We start from the raw sequence: 25,652 nt of genomic DNA on the forward strand, positions 1-25,652 counted from the left end.
GGCACGCGGGCATAACTGCGTTTTGTTATGTGTGTTGTACAAAAATATAATTCAATATAGTAAAGTTAAGGTCAGGTAGAAGCTGGTTCAGAGAGCCTTGGACTGTGTGGTACTGCAGCTAGGTTGGATAGAGATGAAGAAGAGGAACTGGGCGGCACTGTTGATTCTTGCTAATGTTCTTTCTTCTGCTTTATTTTGCTTGCAGGAAGCCCCCTGACAGACATCTGCTGGATCCGGACGATAAGGTGGGTCTGCTGAACCGCATCCTTGCTGAAGCCAAGAGCTCCTTTTCATCCAGTGGAACAAAGAAGGATGCTGTGACTGACCTACCAGGTGCCAGAAAACGGTCCCCTGGAGCCATTGTGCGCAATGGGTTGTTTCTCCGCAGAAGCCCCAGCTCTGCTCATCATGCAGATCAAGCTCGACCTCGCCTGAAGCGCCATGCCCATTTCCGCGGTCACCGCCCTCAGCTCATGCGAGTTGGTTGCTCTTTGGGCACTTGCCAGGTCCAGAACCTAAGCCACCGCCTCTGGCAGCTAGTGGGTCAGTCGGGGCGCGAGGACACCTCTCCCATCAACCCTAACAGTCCACACAGCTACGGTTGAAGTGAGCCACACTCCAAGTGATGAAGGCAAGGAACTCTACAGAAGGACGTGAGGCAGTCCCGGTTCCTTCATGTCTCGAGGACAGACCAGGCTGCGAGTTGCGTGCCCCATTGTCTGACTGTAAAAGCTCCTCTCCGCTCGCCAAAGCCTTCAGTAGCTTCTAGAGTAAATAGCTGAAGCACACCCCGTCTCTATGTGTGAAATCAATCTCTTGTAGTCCCCTCCTTGTAGTGATATCAGTGCCATCTCTTCTTGATTAGCCAATATAAATGCCGGAACCGAGGTGGGTGGAGAGGGAAATGAAGGCAGGGACAGGACATGGGGTAAATGTCAGTATTGCCAACCAGTCTTTCCAACTCGTGCACGGAGTGAATGCGTTAAATGAACACGGAAGGTTGTATTTCCTTAGAAGCAGTCAAGTGTCACTCTTAGTGCTGTCTTCGGCTTCTTAGATGTTGGCAACTGGTATAAGTGGTCGCTCCAGAGTGAGCCCTCTAGTTCACATAGTGAATTTAGAAGTCCGTGACAAGAATTAGAGTCACTTACTTGGATTAAAGGAAGATGAGACGGATTATTTTGTATTAGATGTATTTGATCAAATATGACAAATCTAGATTCTCTTGTCACTTTACCTACTGAAGTCAGAGTCACACCTTAGCAAGTGATTAATTGAAGGAAGGTTTTTAAAAAACATTTCAGTTGATAAAACTGATGCTGAACCACATCTTGGCCAAAGTTTCTCTTAAAGGATGTCATAAGGAGTGCTCAGTAAAATGACTATTGCAAGAGGAGCGCTTCTCCATGGGAAGGTTCAGACAGTTTTCAATATGGAGGTGTCTTCATCAGCCTTGTAGAAATGGGGCAGCTAGTCCAGACTTTGCTTGATTTTTAATGCATATTAGATCTGCGGTTGCGTCATGTGACAGTCATGTCTACCCTTCACAGGTGCCAGTCTGTAAAGCAAAGTAATGGGTAATGCCTGCATTCCTTCCTGCCTGCATTGTGCTGTTATCTGCTACCTGGCAAAGGTTGGGTTCTCTGCTGGCAATGCAACTTCCTGTGTCAGTGCCATGCTTCCAGCTGACCTGAAACCCCTAAAAGTGTTCATTCCGAAAGCTGAGTTTCAACTGCTTTCTTCTTGATCCAGTTGTAGTATATGGCTTTTTTAACAGAACCTTCATGTGGCCAGCTTGATAATTCCAGAAAATACCCATCGGTTGAATGTTAGCATCAACTGGTAGTCATCAGACATTGATAAAAATTAATGACGTTATTAACTAGTTCCAGGATACAAATGAAAAACATGCGCACCCCTTCCCCCAAAAGTAAGGTGTGGATTCCTAATGGCAGGCAGGTACATCACAGTGCAAGGTGCAGTGCTGTAGAATACTTCGGACGCTATCCCCAGGTACAAGGCCCCAGACACACACATATATCTTCTTTCCTCTCTTACGCCAGGAGGCTACCCAATGACAATGCCTTGAAGCCAGTTCTGGAATTCCAGAACTCCAAAAATAGTGACCTTTTGCATTAGAATTCTTCGTCAGATCGCAAACAATTGAACTATTGTTTAGACCAGATGTTGCATTCGGGTGTTATCTTGTGGTAGCCCCATAAATCATCTACTTACAGCTGCCTTACTGTAGAACCAGCTCTGCTTGAACCTCGGATGAGGTGGACTAGAGCCTGTAATAAACGTTGTTTAATTTCTCCCAACATATGTGAGTGGTAATCTGTAATGCATTCTCCTGTTCTTCGTGTCCCTCTTCCCAGACTGGACATCTCAGGTTTGCCCCTCTGGGGGACTGTGCAGGCTCTCCATTTTGTATTTGTTTCTTGCCTCCTCTCCTGCGCTGTGTACTAATATTTCACATCTGCATCCATGCCTGTTAGTAGTATGACGCCTTACCTGTTATGGCTACCTTTATTGCCTGTCTTTAGTCCTTTCCAGGTTTTGTACTAGATTCTTATTCCCTGTCCCGCACACCCATCCCTGCTCTGAACCCTATAAAACTTGTGCTCATCCCCTGTGCTCTTCTTCAGTTTTTTCCTCAGAAACGTACTTAACATCTCTGCGTTTAGTAGTCTTCTTTGTCCCATTGCCATACTGAAGTGGGCACTGTAGTATTTCCCTGTGGGTTGAGTGCTCACTGATGTTGCCATAAGATACCCTGGCCTTGGCTTTCCGTACCACACTCCAGGTGTCTAAGATGGCGCTGGTAGTAGGTTTCACAATACTGGACACGTTCCATTCGGCCCTCGCTTAAGTTGCACTCGGTCCTTTCTTTTCTGTTTCCTCAATCTTTGGTCAAACGAACACGTGGTCTCCAGCAGTGTTTGCTTCTAGAAACCCCTTTTCAGAGGGCCAACAGGCACAGAACGTTCCCTGAGCGCACTGTGAACAGCAGCTCGTGCAGCTGGCCCCGGCTATAAAAGACGATAAGGGCCTGGAAGGCAGATAACGGGATGTGGCAACGTAGGTCGAAATCTAACTTGGGATGACTATCTCCAAGCACTAACTCTGGGTCAAACAGGAGCCATAATAAATGCGTTTAAAGAAGGAAGGAGCAGAAGTTATTCGCTGCCCATCTCCTCCCGGACGTGATCGTGACTCATCCAGCTGTCCAAGATGCACCATGATGGTGTGTCGACTCACAAGCAATAAATACCGAGGTTGACTGTCTGAACGTGCTAAACACGGGACACAAGCCCCAATGGGGCACTGTTCCAAGATGGACTCCCTCGGAATCCCACGGCCCACCGGCAGAAGGGGGCCAAAGGAGTGCCTGGCTCAAGAGAATGGGTTCCCAGGCAGGGAAGTAAGTGGCATCCACCCTCAGTTCCTAATTCCTCCGCGCTTTAGGGCTGGTTTGTTTAAAGCTTGTTCCCTCTAAAATAGATAATGTAGCTACTATAAATGTTCACCTGCAGTGATGACATCTTTTGTCTTAATGTCTAGACCCTTGGTAGAGTGACGTCAGTAGGGGTTCAGTCTGAGGGCCAATTGTAATTCAACATTTTCAGGGTGGTTAGATATGTACATTTTGGGCATATCAATGTATGTGTGCGCACACAAAAACGTACACTGGTTACAGTGGCAAGAATAGCTTCCCCATACTTGTGATAACATCTGTTAGTCCACATGAAAAGCAAGTTTTGTTTTGCTAATAACTTTCTCCCCCTTTGACGAATTTGCACAATACTTCACAAAAAAGAGTAATTCAAATGTAATGTTAACCTTCAAGTTCTCCAAGAAAAGCTTGTACCACAAAGACATCAAAATGTGCACCTTGTGAGGGGAACAGAGGGCACATTCAGGACCCTTTCTGGTTCAGAAACTGTTTTTTTCTGGCACCGAACAGCAGCAAAACATTGGAAATAAAAAGCTGCCCTCGAAAACGATCAATGCCATGATCCACCTCAAGCAGCAAGCGAGCCTGCCACACTGCAGGAACTGACAGCAAATGTGAAAAATCGCTCAGTGTACAACAGAGATATCTAATTATGCCAGCCACAAAGTGGCAAGATTTGTAGACAAATTTGAAGGAACAAAAATAAAGAAACATTGCATTAATGTGTAACGCCACACGCATTGTTTCTAGGTAGAAGCGAACCAGCTACTGGCTTAGAAGAAGGTTGTGTGCTAACCCCTCAGGGCGCCTTCCAGGGCCTGAGAGTCAGAGCAACCCTCGACCCTTCCAGCCATGAAAGCAGCCCCCAGCCCCTACTTACTGTGTATTTTCCCAGCGGCCCGAATGACCATTCCGGCCACGAGCAATCGAGACGGAAACTGGGAGTTCTGTAATGCATCACAATATTTGAAGCACGGTTATAAGGAAATGCCAACTCTGTTTTAAAGTATAAAACTCTTTTAAATCTTGGCAATTAAATATACAGCACAATACTCTAAAATTAGCCTCGATGAGCATGAGGCATGTTTTCAGCAATGTCTCAACTCCTTCAAAACCACACACGAGGGAGGGAAGGCCACCGATCCCCATGAATAATTCTGTAGATGCTGGTATCGAAGACGCAGGAAAAGAATAGTGGCAAAAAAACGAAAAACATTTTTTAGGGAGTGTCACGGAATTTGTTATCGAGATGGAAAATGTCTGGATGCCGGTAAAAACATACACACAGCAGTTAAGAATATCAGGGGACGGCAATCTATGAGGGACAGCGACTTGTTTGACTTTCTAGGGCGATCGGTGGCTTCTCAGCTTGGCACAAGGCTTTTGTCATCTAGGGTACCAGTGTGTGGGGGGGGGGGGGTTAGAGTGACTCAAGTCAGACACCCACTGGTTATTTAGTGGCTTGCGTATGGTTGTACGTCATAATACTGTTAAAAATATTGTTTACCATTAATATCATGGCCAAAATATCGTTTACAAAAATATAGCTCTTTTGAATATGGATTTTTTGTTATTACATCAATTTTGCGATATTTTTGTAAACAATGGGCCACAATAATTTTCACAGATATTTAGGCCACAATATTCTGGTACCATAGACTTTGGGGATATAAATACAGCTCAGCCGCAGAGGGCAGTTTCTCTTTCACTTGGCATCAGACATTATATGGTTTTATTTTTATTTATTTATTTTTTAGGTGGGCAACTTTTTCTAAATTTTTTTACTTTTCTTCCAGACCCTATTTTTTGCACATTGTGGCTTAGTTGCTATTGCACGCAGGTGAAACAGCATATATAAACAAATCTCCAGCGCAGTAGGCTCCATGTTCCTTGTTTTTGGAGATCTCCACAGACCAGCCCAGGACTGTAGGATTTATAAAACATGTATCTCACTAGCTTTCTTCAAAGTACAGTAGATGACTGCTAGTAATAGGAGGCGGACAGATGTACGACCATAGTTTTTGCATGTCACAAAACCGAATGCACAACAGTGTCAGTGACACTGTTTGCGATTCCCAATGGGGTCGCAACTAACCTATCTCCTTAACATTCATGAAGTAGGTCGCAATTTGCGCCCCCATTGGGAATGGCTGCACACACAGGGATGGTGGCCTGCTGGGTACAGCAGACCACCATGTCTGTGACTGCTTTTAAATAACAGAGCTTTTTTGTCTTTGAAATGCATCCCGTTTTCCTTATAGGAAAACGGGATGCATTTCAAACCAAATGTTTTTTTTTTTTCATTTTTTCCGAGCAGGCAGTGGTCCGTGGGACCATTGCCTGCTCTTAAAACTATATTTTCGCATCCATTCACAAAGGGTTTGTGAATGGGTTACCACTAATTTGAAATTGGTGGCAACTGCAATTGTTTTACGACCGCAATTGCGTTCACAAAACATCATAGATCCCCCTGCAACTCGCAATTAGGAAGGGACGCCCTCAGGACATCCCTTACTAATTGCGAGTCGCAAATTCCTATTTTGCGAGTCGGCAATTGCGACCGACTTGCAAAATAGGGATGATATCGTACCAGCCCATTTTGCGGTCACAAACGGCTATTTTCACTGTTTGCGACCACATTAGGCCTTCGTACATCGGGCCCAGGGTACGGAATCTGAGCCATCTGCTTACCCCCTCCTTGTAGGTTAGGGCCTACAGAGTGTAAGAGATGGCATGAGTTATAAATATGACCTAATGTTTTTCAACAATATCAAGTTTGATGTGAAACAGTGCCAAAAAAAAGTAAAACACAGATTCAAAAAGTATTTCTTTAAAATCAAATCGTAGTTTTTGCCTGCCTATCCGTCCATTAAATGTCCAAACGCAGGGTAGGCAAGCAAAAACAAACACTGAGCGTATTGCAGTGTGTATATTTCGTCAAAAAAAGAAAACATCTTGCATTGACAAACGAGAAAGCAGTAGAGTGGCTGGGAGATTTTTGGAGGAGGTTGGGTAGTGAGTGATATGGATTGGTTGGGTTGTGAACGATATGCATTGGTTTGGTTGTGAGCGATATCTATTGGTTCCTTAGTGAATGACATGCATTGGTTGGGTATGAGTGATATGCATTGGTTGGGTAAACAGCACTATGCATTGGTAGGACACAGCAATATGCATTGAAAGAGTAAAAGTGACAGAGACACATGTCTGAGAGAATGTGTATATGTGTGTATTATTTATATCTGCCTTCAAACCGCAATTAGTTTACATTTTCTGCAGTACTATGAGACTGCAGAGATTTCAGTGGTCAAATCTGATTTTTGATTGGCTGTACCAGAGGTCTCAGGCACCGCTGACATGACTATAAGAGAGGTCCAATGATTAAGTGCCCTGAAGATACACTTGTGGTCCATAGTCATCAAAAGCCAGGGAATGACCTTTACCCACGAATTTTCACACACTATTTAATCATGTCGACCTTTACCTGTCTGATGCACTTTAATGAACATATTTATTATTATTATTATTATTTTATTATGCACTGATGGTAGAAAAGTCATTTTGCCGCTCGTTTCCACCTTGCTCCTGGTTATTATTGAATTGAAATTAAATATATTTATTTGGCATACGTGATTTTGATTGGTTATATATTGCTATTATGGATGACAATGTATCACTGTATATTAAATATTCAAGAAAATAAACTAATATTTAATGCATTATCTATTTCTATCTTTTCCTTCCATGGAATGAATACACCATGAACGTCGTCGACGTATAGCCAAGGAGTGTGGTGGAAATGCCCCAGACAAATGTGCTCTGCCTCTACATTTTAACCTTCCAACTTTCTGTCCCGGGCTGCACCATGGCCCTGCTCACACCACTGCCACACAGGAAACAGGGTGATATGGATGAAACAACAAAGTGAGGTCCTAGGAGGAATGATGGGCTGGTGGTGTCAGGCTAGAGGGAATGAGCACAGCACATCTTCAATGTCAATCCCAAACTTCACCACTGATACAAGATCAAACCTCTTTCCAAGAATATCCTCATAAGGGGAATGGAGGAGGCTTGGGTGGAGAAAGAAAGATCGGGACTTACACGAACATTGCACTGGGTATCCTCATCCATGAAATATTGCAGGACGGTACAAGCACAGTCTTGCGGCTCAGAAGGTAACATAGTAAACCAGGTACTGTCAAATTTACCAGCACATTGATTAGTTTCCAACCACCACCCCCTCCGATATGCAATACTGAATAAGGCACTGACGTAGAGTGTTATCTGCTTGCCCAGGGCAAAGAGGATGATGAACCCAAGAGGACGGCCCTCAGTCGTGAAGGAAGCAGGCTGGGGATACATGAAGGGTAGCAAGGGTGAGACACTAAGGACAAGCAAGACTAGCACAGGTGCGAACCAAAGGGAAAACAAAAGAAATGTGAGGGAGCAAAGCTGGTTGCGAACTAATGCAACAAGCGCGAGCCTTGCAACATATGAAAAGTTGCTAGGCAATGTGCAATTGGCTTACTCTGCCTATGCAGCCTCAGAGCCACCAGCGCTACCTCTCACCTGGCATCTGTCCAGCAAGCCCCAGCCTTCACAGACAGTCTCCAGCACATCCATTTTTCTGCTGCTGTTCTAATCTGATCCTTCTCTTGCCTTGCTGATGATGTTCTTATTTTGTGCATGGCTCACAGTTGTGTACTGTGACCAAACTCAGACTGAATCTTTACAGGTGGGTGGTTTACCTCATTGTCATCTGGAATAAAAGATGAATGCACTGCCCGTAGGAAGTAACTAACTAATAGTATGAGTGAGGAAGTTACAGAAATCAGAATGTGCTGCTTAAATGCCTTCTGTCATCAGTTCTGCATCCACACCAGGTGGGTTTTTTACTACCCTAAGTCAAGAGCATCTGAATTCCACAGGTGCTGAATATGTGGCTTTTGTCCTCGTTGGGCAAAAGCAACCATCTAGGGCTCCAACATTTAGCAGAATGTCAACAAGAGTGCACAGAATGAGTGTAAAATGCTGGCAGTGGCACTCATGCGAGGGCGTCAAATTACAGGCCTTATCCCCCCACTCTTCCTATGTGGCAATCACCTAATCCCACATATTCCTTTAACAAGTTAAGTTGGCTCGTCTCAGCTCTCAAGGGACACACCCTCCGAAGAATGGACAAATGTAATGTAAGATTATTTTTTTGATTCTCCTGCCTTCACTAGATCTCCAAGAACCTTGAAAGTCATCAGACGCAACAGAAAACTATGTACTGAAGACCTAGAAGGCCGGTGCTACCATTTGAGTTTGAGTTCATATCTTCTGGAGAGCACACTTTACCTCTTGAGGTTTCCTAGTGCTGAGCTATTTGCAAAGGAAGTATCAGAAGTGAAATGGTTTGAGGCAAGTAGAGTGTTAGATCTCATTCTAGAATAGCCAGGTTTTAGACTTCTCCCCGAAGGGAGAGTGATTTAGAGACTTCTTCTCTGGAATCTGGGCAGGAGGTGGGAGATGGATCATTCTACCAATCTGATCGTATTGATTTATGACAGTTGTGGAAGATTTTGATCAGAGGATCTTACCAGCCTTACAAGGCGTTAGTTTTGCCTGCTCCCTCTTTTACTGACAGACAGTGGCGGGGGTTCAGCAGTATTCTGTACAATCTGTAACGAAAACACCAGATAGGTAGTGACTATTCAGTGTCTGGTGTCTTCTGCTAAAAAAAGAAGCCAGACAACTCAAAGCCATCCCACCCAATTCCACACGACGAAGCCGAGTCAGTACCATTGATAGAGAATGACACTGTCGAATGCAGCCGAAAGATCTAATAGGATCATTGCTGAGGCTTCACCACAACCAAATATCTCTCTCACTTCGTCGATTACTGACAATAGCACTGACTCTGTGGTTTGAGGAGGGCTAAAACGTACCTGAACATGGTCCAGGGTGGTGTTAGCCTAAACAATGGTTTACAATTTCTCCATGATGTCCACTGTGGTAGGGTAAAGACCCAGATTTACACAATAAGGGGGTTATTACAACTTTGGAGGAGGTGTTAATCCGTCCCAAAAGTGACGGTAAAGTGACGGATATACCACCAGCCGTATTACGAGTCCATTATATCCTATGGAACTCGTAATACGGCTGGTGGTATATCCGTCACATTTGGGACGGATTAACACCTACTCCAAAGTTGTAATAACCCCCTAAATGTCTTATTGGCTAAATTTGTTTTTTAAATTAAAGGTCTGATGCTAGCTTGCTTGAAAGGGGCACAATCTATGCCTTGTGCATAAAATGATAACGTGACACAGGGACATGTAACTGCATAAATAACTTTTTTCAGACGTTGAGTGCAGATATCAAGTGGAATTATGGCTTGAAAGAATAGGGAATCGTTAGTTCTTTTTAAGTAAGAGGCTGAAATCTTACAAGCTCCTTGGAGTTCCAAAGACGAGTCCAGGCTAAAGTATGCATGTAATAAATGAAATATTCGATGACATCTACGATCAATGGGCATAGTTCATCAAACAAGATTTTATTTGATTCTCTGTCTCCATTACCAGAAGTGGGAACACTTTTTAACTATTGTTTAAAGCTCCTTACTTGTATTGGAGGCTGATCTTATGCATTTATGGTGGTAACTTCTCTTAGCATTCTCAAGCAGTGTGTGTTCTGATGTTTGCAGACTTTCATGTGCTTTTGGTATCTGTCATATCACAGTAGTGTCTGTAGACCCACTCCTATCCTCTGATGGCCTTTCTAATGTTTTTGCAATCTTGAAGCTTCCTTTCCTCAGCAAAGCCTTGGAGGATGTTGTCACCTTCAGAATTATAGATGGATAGCCTTCTATATTATGGTGTTTTACACCCCTAAATAACATCCTAGGTAATGAGTATGATGCACCAGTCATCAGTGATGTCACTTTGAATCCCAAAGCAGACAATGCCCTCTTATTGTTAGTCACTCCTTCTACAAGTTTATTTTCTCACGTGCCCACTGATCACAATCATGCAATAGCAATTGGATGACACTGTGTACAGTTTACATAGATTGTTTCTCAGCATTTGATTTGATTTGGTGACCAAGGAAAAGCTGTTAAATAACTAAAGAACCCACTGACTCTCCTGGTCTGCACTTGGAGATCTCAAGCCACTGTGTGTGGATTGTTCTGAATGAGTCGATGAACAATACATTCATACCAACAAGGGAGAGCTAAAACAGGGGTGCCTGCTAGCCTCCAAACGATATTCAAATTACCTTCACAGGTTGGTTTTGCCCACCTTGCCAGATGAACCCAAGATTCATGATACCTTCTTCCGCTATTGCCTAATGCCGCAGCCTCCAAAGGCACTCAAAAAATAGCTAAGGGTGGTCGAGACCTACTGTGGAGCAAAATCTATCTAGAGATCTTCAAATAAAAAAATAAATGGCCTTTCATGAGTACCAATGACACGAGTGTATAGTCAAGTTCAGCTTTGAAAGCACCTACCTGGATAAAGCTCGTTTTTTCCTCCTGCAGGTGTACACGTGCCAACACTTTAAGCTGAAAAGTGATTATTCAAGTTATAAAAGTAGGAACTGCTTGAAATGTTATCATATTTGTAAAATCCTCTACTCAGGGTTACATGATTCTTTCAGCAAAATAGCACCTGGCATGTTGGATCACATTTTTTAGGGCTGGACGTTACACTTCGAAAATTGGAGTTAGTGACAAAGCATTATGTAAAAGATGCAGTCCAGTGGAACCCTGCTTGCAATGCAGAGAAACAGAAAAGTATATCATTTGGTTAATAAAACTTGGTCCAAGTATTCCAGATGGAAAAACCTTCTAAATTGCAAGTCACCTTATAAGGGAACTCTTGCAACTCGAACATGAAATATCTACTGGACACAGAGGCCACTCTACTGCCGAGGAAACCATTAGTTTAAAAGATATTGGAGACTACAACAGTTAGCTTTGAGAAAAGTAATGACAGACATACAACTAGGTAGGCAAGATAATCGTCTTTGTGGACAGAAATGAACGAACCTCTAGTCAAATGCTGGCAAACACTCAACAAAGACGATGCTCACAATGGTCAGTTGTGATACACTACTATTAGCAAACATGTAGCAGAGTGGAAAATGGCTAAAACTGATATTTGCGAATGCCATATATATGCCACATAATCCTTCTTGAGAACCTATGGCACTTTCTTTTACTCATTCTCCAGCACAAACGCTTAGGTCCTTGCTTATGAAGAATGGCGATAAGGAACAGAGGGACTGCAATGCATCGCTTGTTCTGTAATCAGGGTATTTCCATTACATGGATGGTAGGATGTTCCTGGCTGTGGCAGAGACGTATGAGAAGCCAAAAATCTAAGAGATGCAATGATGTATAAACAATAGTTTTAAGACAAAGGTGGTCATTCTAACCCTGGCGGTAAAAACCGCCAGGGCGAATGACCGCGGTAGCACCGCCAACAGGCTGGCGGTGCACCGCTGGGCATTCTGACCGCGGCGGTTCTGCCGCGGTCAGTAGCGGGAAACCGGCGGTCTCCCGCCGGTTTCCCGCTGCCCTGCAGAATCCCCCATGGCGGCGGAGTGCGCTCCGCCGCCATGGGGATTCTGACACCCCCTACCGCCATCCTGTTCCTGGCGGGTCTCCCGCCAGGAACAGGATGGCGGTAGGGGGTGCCGCGGGGCCCCTGGGGGCCCCTGCAGTGCCCATGCCAATGGCATGGGCACTGCAGGGGCCCCCGTAAGCGGGCCCCAAAAGGAATTTCAGTGTCTGCTTTCGCGACTGCACCCGTCGCACTCCAGCAACTCCGCCGGCTCCATTCGGAGCCGGCTTCATTGTTGCTGGGTCTTTCCCGCTGTGCTGGCGGGCGGCCTTTTGGCGGTCTCCCGCCAGCACAGCGGGAAAGCCAGAATGGCCGCCGCGGTCTTGTGACCGCGGTGCGGTCATTTGGCGGTAACCGCATGGCGGGCGGCGACCACCGCGGTTAGAATCACCGCCAAAATGTCTAAACTTTCCAGTGTCCTACTTGTAGATGTTGACTAAAGACTTGGCCTGCAGACACTGTAAGCAAACGTGATTCACTAGTTGGCTCAATTTTAATCATTTTTAAATAAGAGATGTAGAGATGCACAAATTCTAATCTTTTCTTTTTAATTTTAATTCAATGATGTGTGTTGAAGCACATTTTATCTTTTTATAGGGTTGTGTGAAATTAGAGTTATTTACTTCAGCGTAATTACGTGAAAGTTTGGCAAAATCAGGTGAAATTCCACAGAATCCAAATCTGTCTTAGCTCTATAGTTTAGCACAAAACGTGTCCCTCATCAATTTTTGATGCAAAGGCACATTCCATGCAAAAAACTGAGCAAAAAACAAAAGAACCTGTAGGAGGCTGGCTCAGTATATGGTGTACATCTATAGGTTAGGCACACTGTACTGAGTCCAGGCAACCCTTAGTGATAGTGTAGAAGGCTCTAGATAACCAGGGCTCTCAAAAGGGTAGCTGTGGAGAGCAGCTAAGGCTTATCCAGGAGGGTGTAAAGCGGTTGCAAAAAACCACACAGGCCAGTCAACTGATGTACACACAGGAAAGAACCACACCAGTGTTAGAAAAATATGTTATATTTATTGTAACACACACTCTAGAACTAACTTTGGTATATCTCCTAACCGGAGATATACACATACAAAAATATACTCTGCAACAGGTAAGTAAAGGCATAAAATAACATGGTCCCCTATGGGAGGTGGGGTAGGGGGGAACCATATACTAAAAATATGGGATGCGAAAATCACTCCCAAACTACACTACCACCCAAGGGCCCTTAGGAGTGGGAAAGTAATGAAACCCCAAAGGTAAGTAGGTAGGAGTCCCCAGTCGTCCCCTGTGCAGAGGTGTAATCCCGGGTCGGCATCTATAGGATAACAAGGGGAAGTCCCAGGTGGCGTTTTCTCAGTTTAGGACCCTTCCTAGGGGACCCCGAGGAAACCCGTTGGAACAAGAGAGGTTGGATAGTGCCCCCACCCGTGGATACCCAGAACAGTGGAGTACCTACACCAGGGTGCCCAGGTGCATAACGGTGAATTTGTGTCAGAACCTCCCGTTGAAGTCAATAGGGACATCGGTTGTCCAGCCTCTATCGTGACCCATGGACCAGGTCGATGGAACCTAGGCATGGATTCCAGAAGAAACGACCTAAGGAAAGAGAGGACAGAGTCCAGACCACCAGGAGGTGCACTGGCTGTGCAGGAGGGCAATGCCCACCCTTCTTGGAGATGCTTTCCTGTTAGACGGTGGTCGAAGAATACAGTTGTGGAGTCCAGGCGATGCAGGAAGATCATGCATGAGGTGTCCCATGCCGGTCGTCAAATTGCAGAGTGGTCAGCGGGACCACCAACAAGCCCTGGCAAATTCAGGGATTTGTTGCATGGAGTTTGAAGGATTTTTGGGGACCAGCAAGGTCCAGGTGGCCCAACAGTGACAGGTAGGCCAGGGCCAGCCCTCAGCATGCAGGCGAACCAGAAGGAATCAATGGAGCCCCCAGCAGGACCCTCTGGCAGCAAGCACAGGGAGGCCTCAACAGCACAGCGCCCATGTCGCAGGAGTTGCAGAGAGGACGTTGTTCTTGGAACTGGAGAGTGCTGGAGGCCAGGACTGAAGGTAGGAGGTCTTCGGTCTGAAAAGCCAACAAGCCTTGGCAATGATAAACAGACACAGTGCACAGGGGTTCCAGCCGAGCAGCTCCAGCGAGGGACCACAGACTTTCCAGTTACAAGGAAGCTAGGCCAGGCCTCTGGAGAACCAGAGAACCACCACCAGTGTTGTAGAGCCTACGAGAGTCCGTGGGACAGCAGGACCCACAAGCTGGTCATCGTCGTTGAGGTACCTGCGGATGCAGGGGAGTGACTCCTACACTCCAAGGGAGATTCCTTCTTGCTTTCTTTTTTAAGTGCAGGCAGAGTCCCTGGCACTCTAGAGGATGCTCAACCACGAGGTTGCAGAAGTCTTTGTGGAACTTGGGAACAAAGTTGCAGTAGGAGCCCTCCTACTGGTTACAGTCTTGCTCTTGGTTCCAGCGAAGATCAGCAGTGGTTCCGGTGTCCAGGTTGCAGAAGTGTCTTGCAGAGGAGACTTGCAGATGGTTCCTGAAGACAAATCTAGGGTCCCACCCTGAGGGGAGCCCTTAAGTACCCCAGGAAGGGGGTTGCACACTTACTGCAGTGTCCAACCTATCAGGGGGCCATGGACGTCACCCAGCTGGACTAACTAGTCAGATTCGCCAAAGCCTCTGCTCATCGTATTTCCAAGATGGCAGAATCAAGTGTCTACCTGGCAGAGCTCTGTGCACCTCCCTGGGGAGGAGCGGGATGGGGGGGGGGGTAGTTGAACCCCAGAGCAAAACTGGTGCAAACAGGTTTATGCAAGAAGGGCATCAAAAGTGCCCTTCAAAGCAGTCTAGTGGCTCTCAGAGGCACCCCTACCCCAGCCCAGAGACACCTATTTCTAAAGAAGAGCTGGTCACACCACTAGCTTCCAGGAAATCCTTTGTCCTGCCTTCCCCTGCCCGAGTTAGTCTCAACAGCAGGAGCAGGAGGGCAGAACAGTGTCTGGGGTCGGCAGCAGCACAGGCTGGCATGCAGACCCTGCAAGTCTGTACAGGCAGAAATGGGGGATCCCCTAATGAACCCCCAGAGTACATGGTATCTTGCAACTAACACTGGAATCTGTGTAATTGCATGATTCCAACATGTTTCATACCAAACATGCGTAGGTTCGGTGAAGCCATTATGTAGATGGACATCTTGTGTTGACCAGTGTCCACTACCTACCTTAAAATAGCTTACCCGCACTTTCAAAGCCCAGACAATTCAGGTCCTACCTTAGGGTTGAATTGCAGGGCCAAAGTGCAGTGACCATTATATAAGGTAAACCCTATAGCTACAAAGAAAGGTGCATGCACCATTTCACACAGGCTGCAGTGGCAGGTCTGTAGTCACAGTTTGCATGGGCCCCCATGGGTGGCATAATACATGTTGCAGGCCACTGGGGACCCCTGTTCTACCAATGCCCTGGGTACCTCAGTACCATATACTAGAAATTACATGGGTGCACCAGTATGCCAATTGTGGGGTGTAAAAGTTACCATACAACTAGATTTAGGGTTAACAGGATCCCATTGTACTGTAGTCTAAACATACTGACACCAGGCAAAAAGTGGGGGTAACTATGCCAGAAAGATACTACTTTCCTACAGCATCATGAACACCAGTCACTTGGGTTCTGTTATTCCTGTACGTTTGGTGTACATTTTCACTATGAATGGTGCATTTGTGGTAAGTTTACTGCGAATGGCGCGTCATTACATGAAGTGGCATAATCGCATAATTTTGGATGCCTGCATCTTGTCAATTTTTGCTTGGGACTACTTTTTATCTGATGAGTTGTTTTTTTTGTTTGGAGCAAAATACAAGCAAGGGTAATAAAAATCTAAACTAATCTAATCTCACACCAGCACATCCGCTGTAAACTGATCCCATGTTACCCATGTTACAGCATTGTCAAGGGAGAGAAGTCATGTGGTACCTACACACAAAATGCCCTTCCTCACACATCATCTCCATCAGACTCTTCCCCGCATCTCCCAATGAAACAATGCTTGGCTTATTACAGCCCTCACCCATCCCCTTCTAAGCAGTTCCTCCATCTTTACCATATTATATTTCAAAGGAAAATAACAGGCATTCTGTCACCCTCCACACCTCATTAGGCCTTTCCTGCCCCTCCCACCTATGAAATCATGCCCAACCACAATCAGCTGGAAACACTTCCTGTGCTAGGCAGAGAGTAGGAAGAAAGTGGCTGTGGCACTTTATGTCCATTCCCCCAGGTCTAAGGAGAACCAGAGGGAGGAAGGAAAGGCAGCAGATACTATGATCTGTCATACGCCATTGCACAACATCCTTTGGGGCTCTGGAGTCCCCCTGATTAGCTACCACCTGCCCTTTCTCCTCTTACAAAACATTTTTTTTCACTGTCCTAACACGAGAAAAAAAAACAGTTTTCGTTGCTTTCAAGTCACAGCAGTTAATACCCATATTTCGGTGCAGTATTGATACTGAAATCCATATAGAAAAAAAACAAATACAAAGAGTAGTAATATCAACCTGATTTGACTGGTCTAGCTTCAGGCATTTTGCACAAGAAGAGCCCTCTAAGATGTATGGGAGCAAGTTTGCCACACTCCCAACATGGCTGGTTAACCTTTCTGCCAGGATCAAAATCCTTGAGGGCATTGCTCTCACTACATAAGTCAAGAATTTGGAGGTAGACTTATTTCCTCCTTTTGTGGTCAGTCCGACCACGTTGTGAGAACCTGCAAGTACTTTTCCTTTTGCTAAATGTAAACATTTCTTCATGCGTGGCTGCAATCACAAGAGCTTCCCTTTTCTTGAACTTTATTCCAGGTGACAATAGACAACTTGGAGAGGGGGTTCTACACTGGTCTTCTGTCTCCGCACACATTAACTTTAAACCGCAGTAGGAGTGGTATAATGTTGTCTACAAGAAAAAACCCACTACCACAGACTGCTTGCCCAGATGCCCAAGATCAACGAGCATGAGCAGCTCTTTCCAGCATTGCCAATGTCCTAGACTAGACTCGCTCCATATAAAGTAACCAGGGGCCAGATGTAGCAAAGGGTTTTACCCATTCTGTGTCTATGGGAAAAAGTGTTCATACATATGGCCCCAGATGAGGTTTGAGGATGGATTGCAACGCACGGCTCCTGACTGTGGATCTCTGTCCAAGGAACTCTCACGACACATGAAACGATTAAATATCTAAACACTTCATTTTTTCCAGAGCCTACTTACTGCCACGCTAAAGAGCTCTATACATCAAAAGCAAAATGTTACAGTGTGCGTGTATATGTGCGCATGCGCGCGTGGACATGTGTGGCCCACAAGGCACAGGTTTGGATCCAGATGGGTAAACTCAGCATTCCACCTAGATTGAGAAATAGAATACATTGTGTTACAGGACCTGTGCTAGTAGTGCCAAGAGTCAAGTAAGTCTGTAGTGCAGTTTGTAGTGTGTGCGCTTTACATGGCAGCTATTGTCACTATACTTTTTTTTAAACATTCAAATCTAAGGTTCCGTTTTTTAAATTCATGTAATTGGAAGACTTGGGAAAAGGTTCTCTAACATCACTGCCCCTTCAGTTATGATCAAAGGTCGTCCAATTATCTTGAATGATAGCAATGGAAGAAGGCTTAAAACTTAAAAGTTAACCCTGGGTGAGTACAATGTCCATCCAGTGTCCAGGCGCAATCGCACACACACCTGCTCCCTCGAAGATGCTAGCTGAAGTCAGTCTTTCTCCAGCTAGGCAAACAGAGAAACATTGCCTGCTCTCAGCAGAGAGTAGTCTTAACCTCACACAATTTTCTTTTTCTTTCACTTTATGGGTTCCCTTTGGCATTTGTTTCCTACTTTGCGCTTTCCAGGGCTTCTGGTTTCACCATGACGGACAAGGGTTGTAGGAACTGTGGGTGCAGATTCTTGCACAGGATTACCACAAGCTCCCGCTTTCAAGCCCATGTACATGATAGCAGGGGTAGCATATTCCCTACGTAATGCCTCCTGTGTCCGATTGCAACCACCACCAACAGGCTTGATGTTCCTGTCTGCCCCTCTTGACTTTGGATCTGAAGTTACCCTTGACTGCTTGAAAACGGGATCTAACTTGAAGGCCAGTGGAGGGGTTTCAGGAACAGTCCTTCAAATCCTTGTCAAAGAGGGTATGTAATCAGTTCTTGTTCTCAGGAGCGTCCACTGCATGAAACCTTTTCTTAATCCACTCAAACCTTCCACTCAGAGGTGCTGCAATGAAGGGTTCAAACGGAGGAACTGGTGCAGCTGCTCAGTGCGCTCCCTGAGTGCTTCTAGGGATCCTGGTGCCATGAAGGTGAAAGCTGGGGTTTTGAGTACTGTACTGGCACTACAGGTGTAGTAATCTACCGAAACTACCTGCCCCTAGTACTTCCTTATTTGTACGGACACCGACAAACGACCCAAGTGACCCAGAAGACACAGAAGGACCACAGACCTTCCTGACTAATTCTACAGAGGAGCTGGTATGCACAAATATTAGAGGTTCTTGTCAATAGTGATTACTTGGTTGACCTGGTTGGCTTTGGGGCTGGTTTCAGGAGTAAAAGCAGCACTATAGAATGTTTTTATAGCGGGCCCATGCTAAAGATGGTGAGACTGTCAAGGTGCCTGACAATATGTCTCTGGCGTCATTGGAGTCTGAGATACGCACAATAACTCTTGTGTTTGCATTCCCTATGGGCAAACTTCTCCAAGGGTGTCAGCCACCAGTTTGGACTAGTGTTTGCGCATTTAAGACAACCAGTGGCTGGAGACATTCTGTATTCCCAGGTTTACTCCCAAAATGTCTCAAGAGTTACTAAATGTATTACAGCCTTTTATTTTATTCATGAGAAATCCAGTAATGTGCAAGGCCTTTAAGGCACCTTTTATCACATTAGTGGGAGGGCCCGCTGCAGGTGTATCAGTAACAGTTCTCCCTGGTCCACCCTCACGGCAGCAATTCCCCCCCCCCCCTCAGACTGCCCAGATGTCAAACATCTACACACCCCACAACCTGTCTTAGTAGCTACCCAGGGAACGTGACTTATGTTGGCGACGGACTCAGACCACCAACTCAAGATGTTGCATATCAACATCAGAATAGCCGTAGAAGAACTAGAGTTAAGAAGCTAGAATATGTGCCTCGATCTTAAAGAGTGCTCAGTCTGATTGTTCACTGAGATGTCATACTGACCCGGTCACATAAAGCATTGCCACTACCTAGCTCTTGCTCAATTTTACTCATAGTTGAGGACAATAAAGGCAGAGCCCCAGCCAGTGAATACACATGTTCGCCCAACCCAGACTATTCATGCGTGGTGCAGGAAGCCTTGTAGAGACTAAGACTCTGGCAATCTCATCCTCAGCTTCATCAGAGGGGAAATGTGTTATGCCCTGAGATGTTCAAAAGCTGTCTCCCAGAGTCTACAGCTGCAAATCTTGAACTTCGGCCTATAGATGGCTGTTATATGTCCTACTAGATACCTATTGTGACCCACAGTCCAGCTAGTTCTAATTGGGTAGTGTGGCCTAGAGAAGGTTAGCCATCCTCAGTTATGACTGTAGGTTTTTCACATTCTACCTAAGGGTGAAAGCCGGCAAGGGGTAGTGTATTATAAAAGTGTAATTTGTGGGATAGTTGGTCCCACCTAAACCCTGTGTGAACAAGTTGGTTCTTCTGTTTGGTGGGCCAGTTGTATTCTGTCCAATTACAGAAAAATTAAGACAGTTCAAGAAAAGAACGAGAACCAAATCTCTGTCCATGACATTCTTTAAACCAAAGGACTCACTGAATTTGGTAACCATTGGGGTTGCATTTGGATTATTGAAAATCCAACTACGGTGTCTGTGGTTAGGTCAAACGTGAACCTAGCTATCTTATTTCATGAGTCTTTCAGCTGAAGTACCGGACGTATCAGCATGGTCTGACTGGTGCACAAATAGTAATCGTGTAGCATCTTAACCTCCCAAAAGTAATGTCTCCACATAGCAAAATGTTGACTGCTCGCTGAGGAATCAGTGTCCTTTTCATGATATGGACGACATTCAAGCCAGCCATTTCAAACACTGCCATCTTACCTTACCCTCCCCTGATTCACAACTGGGAATCCCTGCTGTTGTCATTAAAGGTAATGCAGCTACAGAGTTGTGCATTTGATACCAATCCCGCCACTGGGAGCAGGAGCACAGGTTTATTCAACATATTTAGTTCTCTAAAAAATCTGTGTCCTGGATCAAGATCAATTCTACTAGTTACTACCACTGGGAAAATTGTACGTCACGTGCTTGCTTATCAGTTATGACATCTTGAACTTGCACTATGGTATCAACTATCAAGACACCTTCTACCATAATCAGCATGACGACATATCACTTACCTTACAGTTCATAGTAGTTCAGGATACTTCTCTCTCAACCTAATCCATCCTCTTTACAAAGCTGATCTTCAAAGATTTGAGAGGCCCAATAATTTACATTTACCTCAACCCCAGCACATGTTTGAACCAAGCATCTTCCACCAATTACTTTTTAAAACATCTAGGCTAATTGATGGTCAGACTGTCTAACTTGGCCTCTCAGTTAATCGAGCCAAGACATTGTGGACTCAGGCACCGACAAGGCAGTTCATTGTGGCTCGTCTATGTAGAGAAACTGGGAAGGTTTACCGGCCTTCAGAGCACGTTTTTACCTTGCTCAATTGTAGTTGCATAGAAGAAGCATTCAAACATGGTCACCGTTAGCGCCACATCTACATTGTTCTAAAGGACTTAATTTACGTCATGGGCATGAGAGAAGGCAGCTTCTCAGGTTATGGGGTCACGAGGAATGATTCACACAATTTGATGCCCATCATATACAATAGGTACTAAGGTCCTCTGTGGTGAGCTCGCTTAGGATGGCGTTTTTGTTCTCGCCACAGTCTTTCCTAAGGATACTTTGCGAAACATCAACAAACGACTAAACGTTCATAATGTTTTGCCCACGAAGAACAATATCACCTTTAAGGTCATGGAACATAGAGCCATTTTCAAGCTCTCCACACCCTCCTAACATAAGGTAGCAAGAGGAGACTTTTTAGACATGTGGGCAGCAAAATAGAGCTACTCTCTAGGAAAAAACAAGGTGGTGTATATACAATGGCTGATACTCTTCTGAGTAACCCTGAATGTGTGGCACTGCGCCTTACAGAGGGGGAGGTTGCTTTATGCAACCCACCTGATTGAGAAGCAAGACAAGGATGTGGCTGCAGACACCTTATTTGACCAAACCAATCTAGGCACAAGTAGACTCTTTATTCATCTAGAGGCTTATTGCATATTCTCAGCTTACAACTCCATCCCAAGATAGTTGTTAAGTGCCGCAAGTAATCCCTCTGCAAGGGGAGTCCTTAGGGGTGCCTTTACCATCACACTGGTAAAGGAGACTTGTATCCTTCTCCCCATGTAACTCTCCTTCCTAGAGTGATCCAAGAGTTGAAGAAAATGTGCCTTTACATCACGATTTTTTAGGACTGTATTGCCTAATTCATTATGGGTTCTTTACCTGCAATCAGTGGTGAAGAGTTGTGTTACCTATTAGAGAAATTCTGCTGTTACCACAGAAGGGTTGGGTTCATCATATTTCCCCAAGTTTATTGAATTTGGTTTCCTGGTACCTGGGCATTTCGCTTACCCATCCAGGTCTCTCCAGGGAGAATATGGGGATTATTCAAGCACTGAGACATGACCGCACCAAATAACAACGCAGCCGTAAGTGGCTCCAAATCTGCTACTTGGCACTGGACAAAGACGCTAACACATTGGGGTAGACTATACCAACATTTGCAAGGGCGCTCACATGGCACAAAGTAATTGCGTGTGCCCCTTTCTGGCCCTTATATTGTATAGTAAATAGGCAGTATGTTTTGCTGTGTTGCACCACACGAGCACCTCTGCAAACGCTTAGTAAATCTACACCATTGTCTTGCACACAAACCCGATGATCTCCTCTGTCTCCTTGCAGCCACTCTCAAGACTAGGGTTGGGAATTACAGCATTTAGGAATGCACCTATCGAGGTTTACTCTTTATGAAATTAAATGATAAAGATGCATTTGCATGACCTGTGTAGGTGGGTGTCATCCACCTCGCCTACAGACGCGCTGACATGGCGCCAGCCGCGCACCTTCTCCGTCCCCGACCCGCGTCGTCATGGAGACGCGTGGGGGTGGGACTCTCCCTTGGCACCGGACTTCCGGGTTGCCGCAGGGGGAGGAGAAAAGAACGCCGAGACGAGGGAGGAGGCCAGGCAGCAACGCGGGGACGCGGATGCACCGAGGAAGACGGAGGAAGCACGAGAACCCGAACCAACAGTGGCCAAGCGGAGTATCGAGGAGAAGAAGGCCAGCACAAGCGGTGAAGCTCAGAAGATACCGCGAGGAGGAGAGAAATACTGCCACGACCCAGGAGGGTCGTGGCTGAACAAGGTACGGGCGATATTAAAGGGGCACTGTCGGTAAAGGGATCAGGGGGTGGTGGCAGGAAGGGAAAGGAGGCCGGGGAGGGTAGGAAGGGAACAGAGAAGGTCGTTTTTGGGTATCAGGAATTTGGACATCACGGACCGCCTTTCCCACCATAACACCAGTATACAATAACCACAGTAATAGTCCACTCCACCCTCTCTTCTCTTCTCTTCTTTCAGCACTATCTCCTATAGTTCCTTCCCTCACACACACCCTCCCTTTTTACTAACAGATAACAGAGATAACAAACTACCGTCCTACTTACCTAGAAATATCCTCTTCTTTCTCCGAGAGCCCACGGGAACCAAGAAGAACCCTCCTGGAGTTCGCCACCTAAAAGAGAAAGAAAGAACATTAAAGAGACTGACAAGTCAACCCCAAACCATCAACAGAGAAACACCAAAGAGAGACTATAAAGAAGTACAGCCGTTATTACTACAACCATCCTGCTATAATAAATAAATGGTGTTTACGCCCTTATAGGGCCCTCACGTCCGAGTCCGAGTCCTCTGTACCACTGAACCCACCCCCACAGTGGTGTCAGAAGTGGGATCAGGGTATATTGATCAAACCCCCCCCCGGACCGTATAGAGGTGTTGTAAGCATGGAGGAGGATCCCACCCTCGAGCACGCTTGGAGAAGTGCCAGTAATGACTCTACCGGAGAGGTAGGCCCCTACTTTATAATACATAAGGACCTACTATACAGTATAGGGTTTCCACGTCGGTAAACGGTGAGAAGAGGCAATTAGTGGTCCCTGAGCCCTACCGGACTCAGGTATTATTCCTAGCTCATAACCAGCCGGGAGGAAGTCATTGTGGCCAGAGAAAACAGAGGAATACTTATTGAGACGTTTTTACTGGCCGGGAGTCTATGCCCAGATCCGAAAGTACTGTACCCAATGCCCAAAATGTCAACTAGTAGAACCAGGAGCCACTAGGAGAGCCCCGTTACACCCACTACCGATTATAGATACTCCCTTCAAAAGAGTAGGCATGGATTTAATCGGACCACTTTTACCATCTACCAAGGGCCACACCCATATCCTCGTTCTGGTTGATTATGCCAGCAGAAATCCCGAGGCCATCCCTCTTACTAGTACAACTACCAAAGCCGTTGCACAAGCCATGATAAAAATTTTTTCACGGGTGGGATTCCCCGAAGAGATTCTTACCGATCAAGGGACACCCTTCATATCTGGACTCATGAAACAGATATGTAAGACCCTAGGCATTACCCAAATAAAGACAGCGGTATATCATCCACAAACAGATGGTTTAGTGGAGAGGTATAACCGCACCATTAAAACTCTCTTGAGGAAAATAGTAGGCGATTCGGGAAAAGACTGGGATCAGAAACTACCCCTAGTGCTTTATGCAATAAGGACACATGAGCAATCCTCTACTGGACATAGTCCGTTTGAATTGGTATTCGAGAGACAGCCCCGTAATTTACTAGACATGGCGGCAGAATTGTGGGAAGAAGAGAACAAGGATGAGAGACCCCTCCTAGAGTATATCCACAATTTAAAAACGCACCTCCAGACCGTCTGGGAGGATGTAAGACACCATTTAGAAAAAGCACAAGAAACTCAAAAACATTATTATGATCAGGGCACCAAACTGAGGGTTCTTCATCCCAACGACCAGGTATTAATCATGCGACCCACCTCTGAGCATAAGTTACTTGCAAAATGGCAAGGGCCGTATCGAGTAATAAAAGCAGTCACCCCGGTTACTTACTTGATTGAACTACAGGAGCACCCTAAACGGACTCAAATTTACCACATTAATCTGCTAAAGAAATGGGAGAATCCTGAGACCCATAGGGATTCTCCAGCTACGGGATACCTAGTAACACCGACCAATTCATTAGGGCTAGAATTATGTCCGACCCTCCAGCCAGAAAAACAAAGAAGCCCCTGTATTAATGATTCCCTACCGGATACAGAGAAGTGTCAATTACTCGAGTTAATCCAGAATCATTCTGAATTCTTTTCAGAACTTCCCGGATGAATGTCTATGGTCCAGCATCATATTCGGACACCTGAGGGCCAAACCGTACGCCTACGGCCTTACCGAATTCCCGAAGCAAGAAAAACTCTGATAGAAGGGGAGATAACAAAGATGTTATCTTTAAACGTCATTGAACCGTCCACGAGTCCGTGGTGTTCCCCTGTCATCTTGGTTCAGAAACCGGATGGTTCTGTCCGGTTTTGTATCGACTTCAGAAAGCTCAATGAGATATCACTGTTCGATACCTATCCTATTCCCCGGGTGGACGAAGTCCTAGAGAAGATAGGACATGCACGTTTTATGTCCACTATTGATCTAACGAAGGGATATTGGCAGATTCCCTTAGCCCCACAAGACAAAGAAAAGACAGCGTTCGCAACCCCTTCTGGTTTATATCATTTCACCGTCCTTCCCTTTGGACTCCACGGGGCACCTGCTACATTCCAACGCTTGATGGACCGCCTCCTACGGCCCTTTCAAGAGTTTACTGCCGCCTATCTTGACGACATCGTCATTTTCAGTACAACCTGGGCAGAACATCTCCAACACCTAGAAAAAGTGTTCTCTACTTTAGCAAGAACAGGGCTCACCGCCAATCCTACAAAGTGTGTCCTAGGGCAAACCCAAATATCATATCTCGGATATGTCATCGGTATGGGGGTGTTGCGTCCTCAGAAAGATAAAGTAGAAACCATTAGACAGATACCGCTCCCCAGGACCAAAAAGGAACTTCGCTCTTTCCTGGGGTTGGTGGGGTATTATCGTAGATTCATTCCGCAATACTCTACCATCACTGCCCCCCTCACAGACTTGCTAAAAAAACAATATCCCACCACCCTTCCTTCTTTTACTCCTTCTCAACTTCAGGGCTTCCAGTTACTTAAAGAGGCCCTCTCAACCGAGCCAGTATTAAGATGTCCCGATTTTTCTAGGCCCTTTCACCTTTTTACCGACGCTTCCAACGTCGGCTTAGGAGCAGTCCTAGCGCAACCAGACGATCAGGGATATGACCACCCCAT

At 45.6% G+C, this 25,652-nt stretch overlaps 1 protein-coding gene across 5 annotated transcripts in view; it reads left to right on the top strand.

Moving 5' to 3' along the window:
* ADM2 (adrenomedullin 2) overlaps positions 1-2,321 on the top strand; it is a 114,742-nt gene extending 112,421 nt beyond the window's left edge. For all 5 annotated transcript variants that reach the window (XM_069229440.1, XM_069229441.1, XM_069229439.1 and 2 more), the window contains one exon: positions 206-2,321. In XM_069229440.1, coding sequence (XP_069085541.1) covers positions 206-605 — 400 coding nt within the window. In that variant the 3' untranslated portion in view covers positions 606-2,321. The remainder of the gene's footprint in view (positions 1-205) is intronic.
* Positions 2,322-25,652: the final 23,331 nt, after the last annotated feature.

Source organism: Pleurodeles waltl, chromosome 4_1 (assembly GCF_031143425.1).
Source record: "Pleurodeles waltl isolate 20211129_DDA chromosome 4_1, aPleWal1.hap1.20221129, whole genome shotgun sequence".
Taxonomy (NCBI): domain Eukaryota; kingdom Metazoa; phylum Chordata; class Amphibia; order Caudata; family Salamandridae; genus Pleurodeles; species Pleurodeles waltl.